We start from the raw sequence: 12,088 nt of genomic DNA on the forward strand, positions 1-12,088 counted from the left end.
AGGCTTTTGATCACAAGAAACTAGTTCATGTTCTGGGATTGCTAATGCCTCTTCTTGAAGCTCGGAGCTTTGCAATTCTTCCTCCATCCCTTGATGTTTCCTTTCTACTGGACTTTCAGACATTCCTTGCTTGGGGTCAAAACTTTCTTAGCATCTTCTTCTTCACCTCTGTTGAAGTGCCGGAGGATCTGATACTATTTGTTCTAGCATATCCCTTCAACTGGTCCTTCAGAGTCTAACTCAGACTTCTGATCACTAGAGTCCAGTTCATTTACTGAGATGAGATTGATGATGCTGCAGTTGACCATGTCAGTAGCTTCTGATAAGTAAACCTCAGTTGAAGCCTCCCTAACACACTTGTAGCCAACTAAAACTAAAGCCAGAACCATCAATTTTGGATGCTGGGTCATCTTAAGTAATAAAAAAAGAACAAGTCAGTAATGACAATCATCTTTTAGGACAAAAAATTGCACCATGACTTCCAAGAATATAGAATTCTAAATCAGTTCACAAAACGATACTGGCTCATAAATCAGTTATCCAGAATCATAGACAACCGACACACCTTGGTCTCAATACGGTTAATAACTGCCTTTGTTGTGCTGCATACTGTATGTATCACATTTACTTACTTGTTCTGATCAAATTAAATGGATACGTACAACTGTACAAGGAAATATCATGAAATAAAAAATATGTGTCGTCTTAATAGGACATAATTGAGAGGGTTGCATCTTGCATCCACTAAAAAAATTAAATCATGTCTTGGAACTGTATGTTTAATAATATTATAAGAAATAACACCCACCTGCAGCAGTTCTTTGCAAATATCCATGTTAAGCAGTCCTGCTAAAAAAAAAACTCTCAGTTGAAAGAAATTGAAACATAAGTTTCAAGCCTGCCGGTTTCACTAATTATATGAATATCCTACTACCAGCACAGTCAATTTATTTATTTCATCTTTTGTATCTACTTTCTTTACTGTGAACATTTGTCTCTTTTTCATGTTGTTTGCTTCTATGTTGTACATCTCGGATTCAATATTTTTTAAGTGATGCAAGAATTATGGAGAAGAATTTGGCATTAAAAGTTGAAACTTCAACTAAAAGAACTCTGATTATTATTAATTCATTTCAGATGGTGGACATCTTCAATTGCAGGACCCATCATAGAAAAGTTTTATGTGGAGGGATAAACAAAGTTACTTGTTGAATAAGTAGGTAATTCATTTCAACTCTTTTAGGATAAAATATTATTTTAATTTCTATAATTCTTACTGATTAAGTGAGTCATGACATACTCTTTGGCTTGCTTAGGTTCTTAGACTTGTGACATGATGAAATCAGTCAGGTGTTTCATAGTCATACAAGCCTAATTTGGATTTTCCATTTCACTTTTTATATGAGACATCAGACATGGACATGCAGCAGCACTTAAGATTAGACATACAATAAATGAATATGGTCACCACCACATCGTATAACACCAGAACAGAACATTAAATTGTTCTTCATGTTTAACATTTAGAAAATATTGTTCGAAAATTCTTGTAAGGAAATGCAATCTCTTTCGACATGTATATTGTATAGTAACACGTTAGAGCTGTTGCTACAGATGTAAAAAATAGTTGGTAGAATATAAATTTGATCGGAGGCACAATTTAAAAGAAAATGAAAATAGAAAATATTATCTCAATTTAAGCAAAGTTTCTTTCGCACAAATTGACTTTAGCGGTATGTTTTGTCCTCTCACTGTACACTTTTTGAAAATAGTTCATTCAGCTTCACTATGCAAGAGGACAGGAAGGTTATTTAAGTATACTCAAAAAAATATACTGCATAATCAATATCTGTTTGGTAAAGAGTGTACTATTAGGAAAATAAACAAGAACACACACGAATATTATGTGGAAATTTTAAATCCAAGAAAAAACTACGATCGTTGTCATATACTATAACAATTAGAGAGTAATATTATGTGAAAATTGTTACAAAGACTACTCTCAGCGAATATTATGGGTCCGTTTGGTTTGGTTTTATGAAAAGAAAGTGAAGAAAAGAAAACTACTGATACCAATGAATGAACTTAACCTAACTTTAGTTCAAATTTATTCCCAATTTCCATAAATTTTTTTCCTTCTACTTTATTTCCATAAAACTAAACGGACAGGAGAATTAAGAAAATGATCTCCAAAATTGAATGGCATAGATATGATATGATATGATTTATTCCCGAATGAGTCCAAAGTAAAACAGTAGTAAAGAGTGACCGGAGAGTATAAGTTTGTATATATACTATACATAGTAAAAAAATAAAAGAGTGGTCCAAACTGCTGAGTTGGAAAGATTGATACAAGCAAATAAGGAAGTAGCTGTAGGTAATGATCAAATCCGATCCATTCTATAATTGTGGATGAATAATACATCCATATATTGATTGATATTGATACTCCTGTTATATAAAGTTTATCTATCAGTCTATATTTCAGCAGGGTTGCTAGTAGCTACCACATCTTTCTATACTTTGTAATTGTATCAAGTTGATTGCTCTTTTATTAGACATGTCAAATGCAGATACAGATTGATTGTTGTTTCATGGCTGACATACTTACAAATCTTTTCAGACTCACAAATCATATTAGTGGTCGATTCTTAAAATTCATAGGTATGTATGTTCCTCCTGATTTTCATATAGCTATGAATTATGATGTATCATTTTTCTCTATGAACAAGTAACATTTTCATGAATTATTATAAAATTGCTATACATTAATTTTCCTTGATGTCAATGCTGCAGAGGATTTGGTACTAAGAGATGCAGTTAGGTGCACAGAAAATTTTGAGGCCACTCCATTGGTTACCTCATCAGCACACAGTTCAAATGGTTATACCAAAAGCACATCTTTGCAACCTCCTCGAGTTGGAGATGAAATCTGTGGAAGAAGAGACATTAACAATAATAGTGAACTGCTTCTAGATACCAGATCTGTAACTGCAACTGTTCCTTCATTTTTATTAAAAGGGTAATCACCTTTTGTTCTTTATGCTTAACTATACAACCAAAAGACATGGCATGAATTTAAATTTAATAAGTTGGTGCTTTGTCATTGAATTTTCACTTTATGTAGCAATGACACTTATGATTAAAGACGTGTCTGGTGTTCCACATGATACAAACATGTGTGGTTACATTCAAATATATCAGTGTCTTGTCTGATGTTAGTGTCGATGTTTCTTAGATTTTCAGTTATTAGACTAAATGTCAACTTTCACCTAAACTTATGCAAGAGTTGTTCATTCTTTGTTAATACTTTCAAATTTAGCATTTTGCAATTTTGTAATTGCTATTACATTATCCTCATCTTTGTGCAGTTTGACACTCCCATTTCTTGGTCTACAATATGTTTGGAGTGTGGGAATGGCCTCTTGCAGATATTCTTTCTCATGCATTAGATGTGCTCAAGTTCATGTTCATAGGTAAAACAAGTAGGTTTATGAAAACAAACTGATGGGAATATAGATTACTTATTTCCGCGTTCAATTTATTCTCCTTTGTACATTCATCTATGTCTTTTAGCCAGAAAAATTAACTGTATTGATGATTTATTGGATAGTGTTACTGAATACTGCTATAAAATTATGGTATTTCTCAGAGTTAAATCTCGTCTGTTGAAAACATTGCGCGGTTCTTCTGATGATATTGGGTGGTTGCAGCATGCTCCCGGAATGCCTCTAGTACATGATGGAACTTCAAGATTTTTGGAATTGCTTTCAGACATAAGGTCCCCTATTTTATTATAAGGTTTAATCTGAAATAAACTGGACTATAGATTCTTTTCTTTTTCTTTTGTGATTCTCATTTACATTTACCTTTTGAAGACCTTGATATTCTTGCAAAATCATTCATATGCGAAATTGGATAATATTGTTGAACATCAGATAAACTTATTCACAATTTTAGGTTATTATATTTGTCGCGTTTTATGTTCACATATTCACATTATCCAAGTCTTTGGTATTGCTTGTTTTGTTTTGATACCATCAAAATATTAAAATTCTTGTTCAACTTTTCTTTACATAGTGACTGTTTTTGGGTTTCATTTTACAGGAATGGAAAACACACACTACCCAGTTCATTTGTTTATTTGTTGATTCCAGGTACCTCAAAATGCATGTCATCAACCTTTGTGATTTTGATTAACATATATTTATTTTTAGTAAAGATTAGAACTTATAAATGTTGCAGGTCTCTTTAGCAATCATGGACCCTTGTATTTTGTTGCCACTAAGAAGTTCTTTTCAAAGATGGGTCTAGCTTGCCATATTGCAAAAGTTCATAGTGAGGTGATCAATTATTCCTTTATTTTAATTAGTCAATTAGTGTCGGGTTGGGAGTACCGGAACCTTGACTAAAACAATTGTTGGTTAGACTTTACTTGTCTGATTGCCGAACTGGAGATTACCAAAGTCCCTTTTCCCCAAGAACCGGAAGGTTAAGATTAAAAAATTAGTCAATTAGTGTTAACCAATAACATATATTTGCTGAATGCATTTAACTTTTTGTTCAGTAGTTATATACTTCTTCCCTTTGAAGTTTGAACATTTTTCTGTACGCTCAAATCTTCAAAATTCTTTATACTATTCACCATAATATTTTCCTTCTGGTGCCTGAATTTCCAATATATATTTTGTTTCTCTTTTAAGGCATCTGTAGAACACAATGCCATGGAACTCAAGCAGTATATTGAGGAGATTTACTGGGGTTCTGGCAAGCCAGTGATGCTACTTGGACACAGTAAAGGTGGTATTGATGCTGCAGCTGCTTTGTCTCTGTATTGGTCTGACCTGAAAGACAAAGTTGCTGGTTTGGCACTGGTACAGAGTCCATATGGTGGCACCCCCATAGCTTCTGATATTCTCCGCGAAGGCCAGATTGGCGACAAAGAAACTCGGAGGATCTTGGAAATTATAATATGCAAAGTAATTAAGGTAACCATTTCGCATGCTTTGAAGTTTGTGAGTGGACTAGAGTGTACTCATTGCACATTTTATTTGTATCCAAAAATGATAGCTGAAAGAAAACCGTTAGAACTTTAGATCATTAGATGATCATACAATGAACTTTGATGCTTGTGCTGAAAGTTAGTTTGCTGTATTTCTAACCTTCTAGGAGAGGAATATGAATTCCATAAGAAAAACTTATCCTCTCTCTTCCTTTCGTTTGTTAATTGTATGTCAGTTGTATAATTCAGGGTGACATAAGGGCATTGGAGGATCTCACCTACGAGAAGCGAAAGGAGTTCATCATGAAGCACAAGCTCCCCTTGGATATTCCTTTGATCTCCTTTCATTCTGAAGCAAGCATTGCCCCTGGTGTTCTTGCAACAATGACACAGATTGCTCATGCGGAACTTCCCCGGCTTGTTCTACCAAAATTTGGGACAAAGGTGTCTGATTCATTCGTCGAATCAGGATGCCAAGTTCCTGTAATGATTCCTGCATCAGCTGCAATGGCTGTTTTGGCTCTCCACCTGCAGCTGAGATATGGAGAAAAGAGTGATGGACTAGTGACATGTCGTGATGCTGAAGTTCCAGGATCGGTTGTCGTAAGGCCTAACATGAAACTTGATCATGCCTGGATGGTTTACTCTTCAAAGAAGAATCCAACCGAACCTGACGCTCGCGAAATGTGTCAAGCTTTATTTAGTTTACTTGTAGAGCTTGGTAAGACAGAAAGGAAAATGGAGCATGTCTTATAATCAACATGCTTCAATGTCTTATAATCAACATGCTTCAATGTCTTTCTTACCAAATTTGATTCCAGATTTGGGTCCTCGCATCACTCGGCTGTGATATTTGTTCAGTTGGAGATGTACAAAAGGAAGTGAACTAGACTTTACTTTTCTCCAACTATGATGTTTTTAGTATTTCAGCTCCATGTTTAGCTACTATAATGCACAATCCAGTTTAGTACTCCTTTGAAACATTTTAATTTTTTTTGTTACCATGTACAAAGTTTATATTGTCGGGAACAATGATTAATCTCTGTCGGGAAACATGTGAACACTTAAGGTGGGTTCTCTCTCCCAACCAAGTTTTTTCAATACGCAAGAAATCGAACTATTAACATCACAACAAATCACAAACTTGTATGATTTCTAAATTTTCACCTCTATCCTCCTATATTTTCCTAATCAAGATTTCGGAAGTTAACTGCTCTGTAAAAAAACATTGATTTTCATGAGTTTCGTAGTGAAACTCTTTGCTACATATAGCAACACTAAAAAAAATAGTAACATCATAACTAACATCTGACTATAAAAAAAAATCATCATATGTAACATCTGCCTATAAAAAACACAGAATATGATGTAGAATTTTTTGTGTTCAAACAACAACATCATTCTAAATAAAATTGAGCCACATGTTAGTTTGTTACTATTATGAATGCAGAGTAGTAAGTAGTAGTATATTTGGTGGCATAGTTGTACTGCAGTGCAGCAGCACCACAAATAAATACATTATTGATTTGGTTGGGCCATTAATAATATAGTTGTAAGCACATAGTCCATACAAAACCAAAGAAAAATAAGGTCAAGCATTAATAGTGGGATCAAACATAATTTGGGTGGCCCAAAATGTATCATTTCATTTCTCTAGCCCCACTTAGACCGATGTATTTGTTTGCTTACAAATACAAAATATGTGAGATATATCACAAATTTAAATTTTATATGCAACTAAATGTCTTAAGTACAAGGTATCAGAATGAGAAAATTGTACTAACACAGCATAATTAGCCTCCTTTTGCATTAGAACATGAAAGTGTACGTAATTTAGACAAAAAGTACGTAATATATACCCTGCCTGACGTACATAAAACCGAATAAGCTGTAAGTATATATATGAAGGAAAAGAGAGGGTATATTATTTATGAGATTTACCTAAACTTCAAAGTTGGATAGAAAATGGAATTTTTATATAATAAGACACCAGACATGGACATGCAGCAGCACTTAAGATTAGACAGACAATAAATGAATATGGTCACCACCACATCGCATAACACCAGAACAGAACATTAAATTGTTCTTCATTTTCAACATTTAGAAAATAATATTGTTCGAAAATTCTTGTAAGGAAATGCAATCTCTTTTGACATGTATTGTATTGTATAGTAACACGTTTGAGCTGTTGAGACAGATGTATAAAATAGTTGGTAGAATATAAATTTGATCAGAGGCACATTACATGCAAGAACAATCTCACTTTGGAGGTATTCCAGCTCTGATATATATAAAAAAAAAAAGAGCAGATATTCTGCTGCTGATTTAGTCTCACAGTGAACTATAAAGGCCTAAGCATATATATAATCGTTCATTTTGTGAACACATTTTCTATTTTCAATTTTTAAAATAGGTGTTCATTTTATGACTTGTTAGTAAGAAGATATGACATCTTGAAGTGAATCAATGTGAGAGAGAGAGAAAATGAAATGATAGTTAGAATTTAGAAATGATGTATTTATGAAAATAATGAAAACAAAGGTTTATTCACTTTGTGAAATTGTTTTATGTTTTCATTTTTTAAAAAATTTGAATTCATTTTACTCTTTTTTTACGAGAAAATGCTTATAGCATATCACCGATTAATAAGTATTCAATACAATATACTAGAATGTTTGTATTTAATTTTACTTGTTAAAATGGTAACTATGACTTAATTCTTTCAGCATTTTCAAGATTTTCCAAAAAATATACTCAACTATTCACTTTAATGATCTATTAGTTTCTTATTAGCAGCTAAAATTAAACAAAAAAAAAAATAGAAAATATTATCTCAATTTAAACTAAGTTTATTTCATATGAATTAATTTTTAGCATATTTGTAACATCTTAAATTGGGTTTTTAGAACCGTTAAGTGTTCCCATAAACTAATACGAGTTTTTAGTATCTTCTGTCCTCACTGCACATTTTTTATAACTCTCAAGATGATCACTTATTCAAAGAGTGCTCTAAATCAAACATGTTTAAATGTGTAGTTCTTATGGTATGAACTATCGAAAATAATATATCTAGTTGGCATATGTAGTAGAAATCAATTCTTATAAATTAGTATCCTTCAACTTTACAACCACATACCTACACAATCTCAGGATCTATGGTACCAATGTGGAATCAGTTCATTCACAAGTCTTTTTAGGCCTAAAAATTGACAGAAGCCACTCATTGTCTATAAGTGAAAATGAACTTTGACTGAACTTTGTTTTTTGTTGGAAACAACTTTGACTGAGATTCTGGAAAACTCACTAGAGATCAACAACGTGGAATTTCAATTTACTTTATCATTATCCGTACGTATTTATCGTTTCTAAGTAAAGATTCCCAGAAGCAGAGAAGAAAAATGATCATAATTTTGGTCATTAATAATGACAACAACCCCTCAAGACCTCATTTCCCTTACTTTAATGCTAGAAAATTCTGTTTATGTATTTATTCAATGAATCATAATGTATAGTATAGTCACAAATATCCAAATTTGGATTTTATATCAAAGAGAAGAGACACACAGTTGAAGTGTTGATTTTTCCTAATGCTGCTGGGACCAATATTCTTTTACAGTTTAGAATTTATTTTATCCCGAATTCAGAAATGTATTGATAAACGATGAAAACAACAAATTGTGTGTAAATTTTGTTCATGTTCTGTCATGTACTAGTACGTTTTCGTTTTCCCAAGAAAAATTGGAGTAATCAATCAAACCCCCAAGGCTCAGTGACTCAGTGTGCATGAACAGTACTTCAATAGATACAATACAACAAATGAAAACGCCAAAGTGAAAACTACGTAGTTCCTTACTTATCCCTTGTTGTCAGATATGTGTGTGATGTGAGTGTGACAATGTGAACATAGTCACGGTAGCCTTAAAAATATATAGTTCATTCAGCTTCACTATGCAAGAGGACAAAGGAAGGTGATTTAATTATAGTTAGGATTCTGCATAATCAATAGCTGTTTGGTAAAGAGTAGTAATAACGTGTACTGTTAGGAAAACAAGACAGAAAATAAAAAAACACATGAATATTATGTCGAAATTTTAATTGTTGTCGAATGACAACTAAAGAATAACATTATGTGAAAATTGTTATAACATATAAACTATTCTTAACAATCTTACGGGTCGGTACATTCGCACCCTCTAAACTAAATACATAACTACATCTCACAACACTAACACTTAAAGTGCTTCTGACCAGTTCATCTTCTAACGAAGAATTAGTGTAACAGTCCAGACCTTCTCTTAGGCAACCCCGACACTATCACCCTACGATTTTCTTTATCCCCTCTCTAATAGAATTTTTGTCTTTTGTGAAAATCGAACAACATACCATGAAATTCAAGTACATTTTAATCTATTCTCACTACCAATTAAGCTATAAACTTTTGTTTTGAAAAACAAACGAAATCTTGCTTATACTAATTTTAAGGTAATCTTCTCAAATTAATTTCATGTAAAATTTTCCAACATATATATATTATTTTCAAGCAAAATGTTACTAGTTCAAATCCTAGCTACTAATATGATAATGATCTCCAAAATTAAATGGCATAGATATGATATGATACGATTTATTCCCGAATGAGTCCAAAGTAAAACAGTAGTAGGAAAGGCATTATTATTAGCTAGGTAGCCTGCTATCTATGTTCATGTCTATGTCCATGTCCTCCATGTCATGTCAATCCAACAAACTTAATTAAGCCCTAAATCATCCGTCGTCTTATTCTATTTACTACAGCCAGCCTGTGAGCGAGTAGTGACCGTTTCTGTCTGGGTCAACCTATTTAGGGTGACTGTCCCCCGTTACCTTCCTTCTCTTTGCCACACCCACCTTCTTCTACCACCTATATATATATATATATATATATATATATATATATATATATATATATATATATATATATATATATATTCTCTCTCTCCCTCTTTAATAAATAAATAAACAATTTAATACTGTGCATTCACATTGTCATATAAGGCTTTTGTTTCAAATTTAAAATACAATTTTATTATGAAGTAAAACAATCTCAACCGTCGATCAGAGATCGAATGGCTGAGATCAGTTCCATCAAATTCCCTATGAGCAACTCTATTATAGATGGTCTAATGTTTTTACATATCTAAATAAAGAGTTATTTTATGTGTCCACAAATTCTAGTTTAATTGGCATAAATGCCGAAATTACTAGTGTCAGACGTTATTACTAGGATCCTGGTTACTCTACTTTTATGTGTAAATTTTCAATGACTTTGTCATTTCGTCTATCAATAAAAAAAAACATTTATGAAACAAAAATTTAAATTAAAGAAGACACAATTCATATAAAATCTAATAAAATATTATTATATTGAATATATTTTCTATTTTGGGGAGTTGAAATAAATAAATATTTGATAGATGTGCATGTACTAGTAGGCATAGCATATGCAATTATGCATAATATGGAAGCCATTCGTGTGGGGGTCACATACATATAAGCCCCACGTTCCTCTTTTATATCTTTCGTCCTTCTATCTTAAGGCTTAGCTACCCTCCCTCCCTCCCTTCTCTATAACCCCTTAAGTTAACCCCTCCCTCCCTCCATTCTCAACTTCATTGCTTTCCCTTCCCACTTCCACTCCACTTCACTTCTTACACACTCTTTCTCTCTACCTTGCCTCATACACTACCTACTATAAATACACACACACACTCTTAATAGAAGAAGATACTACTACTATAGCTAGTAGCTAGTAATTTCATAACTACATTAATCAATATTCCAAACCAAACAAAAAATAACTAAGCCATTTTAGTTAGTTATAAAATAAATAAGTGTGTGAGTGTGATATAACTAAAAATAGAAATTGAACTGTTTAGTTAAGGCAATGGGTGAGTGTGAGATACCTCAACTTATTATTAGTAGCTCTAGCTCAGAGACTAAAACTTCTTCATCTTCGGAGCTCCATTTACCCGACCCGGTTCAAAAGAGATCCAAAAGACCAAGAGAAAGTAACCACCCGGTTTACAGAGGAGTTCGAATGCGGGCATGGGGAAAATGGGTATCCGAAATCCGCGAGCCACGTAAGAAGAATCGGATCTGGCTAGGAACCTTCGCAACGCCGGAGATGGCGGCTCGAGCTCATGACGTGGCAGCTTTAGCCATCAAAGGTAGTTCAGCCATCCTCAACTTCCCTGAACTCGCTGATTCAATGCCCCGACCCGATTCAAATTCTCCTCGTGATGTTCAAGCCGCTGCTGTCAAAGCCGCTGCAATGGAAGTTCCCGATCATCAACAACAACAAACATCATCATCATCTTCGCTGTCGCAATCTTCATCATCTTGTTCATTGGCGATTTCATCTTCCTCCGGTGAACCGTCAACACCAGATGATCTAGGTGAAATAGTGGAATTACCAGCATTGGGAACGAGTTTCGAATTACCCGACCCGAATAATATGATATTTTCCGACCCGGTTGATGGTTCATGGACTTGGTTTAATAATCACAGCATTTACGATGAAAGGGATTATTTTAAGGACTTGGATCAGATTTCAATGCAACAAGATACTAATTCTGAAAGTTTTACTAGTATGATTCTTTGTGGTTATTATGAGGGTTCTTTGTGGCAGCAGCATTAGTCTTATCTTAATTAATTACCCAATGCTTTTTACTACTTTCTTCTTCTACTATTTTCTTTTTTTTTTTAATTTTATTTTCATTTTTGTCATTTTCTTTGTTACATATATTTTAAAATTATGTGTGAACCCTTTTGAAATTTTTCACTTCAAAAGGCTAAATACATTTCTTGTCTCTATTGTGTTTATTGTTTAGGATTTATTATTATCTGTGTTGTTTGCATCTTTTTGGTTTAATTTCATGTTGTCTTCATCTTTGTGTTTTTTTATGTAATAATGCAAATAAAATGAAATATATATATATATACATGTAGAAACTATGTGTTTCTGTTTATGTTATGTTTATTATTATAATTATTATTTTATACTTTTCAACAACAGGCATAAATAAAGGTTAAAAGCAGATTCTCTTG

At 33.1% G+C, this 12,088-nt stretch overlaps 1 protein-coding gene and 1 pseudogene across 1 annotated transcript; both read left to right on the top strand.

Moving 5' to 3' along the window:
• Window positions 1-2,396: 2,396 nt before the first annotated feature.
• LOC123915494 lies at window positions 2,397-6,055 on the top strand (annotated as a pseudogene).
• A 4,333-nt stretch (window positions 6,056-10,388) lies between these two features.
• On the top strand, window positions 10,389-11,850 carry LOC123915495 (ethylene-responsive transcription factor TINY-like). Its single transcript, XM_045966644.1, has one exon. The coding sequence runs from the start codon at window positions 10,926-10,928 to the stop codon at window positions 11,676-11,678; it is 753 nt and encodes a 250-aa protein (XP_045822600.1). The 5' UTR covers window positions 10,389-10,925; the 3' UTR covers window positions 11,679-11,850.
• Window positions 11,851-12,088: the final 238 nt, after the last annotated feature.

Source organism: Trifolium pratense, linkage group LG3 (genome assembly GCF_020283565.1).
Source record: "Trifolium pratense cultivar HEN17-A07 linkage group LG3, ARS_RC_1.1, whole genome shotgun sequence".
In the NCBI taxonomy this organism is placed as follows: Eukaryota; Viridiplantae; Streptophyta; class Magnoliopsida; order Fabales; family Fabaceae; genus Trifolium; species Trifolium pratense.

What these genes read in the sequence shown, in the direction of transcription:
- LOC123915495 (XM_045966644.1), top strand. Translation starts at nt 10,926, where the DNA reads ATGGGTGAGTGTGAGATACCTCAACTTATTATTAGTAGCTCTAGCTCA.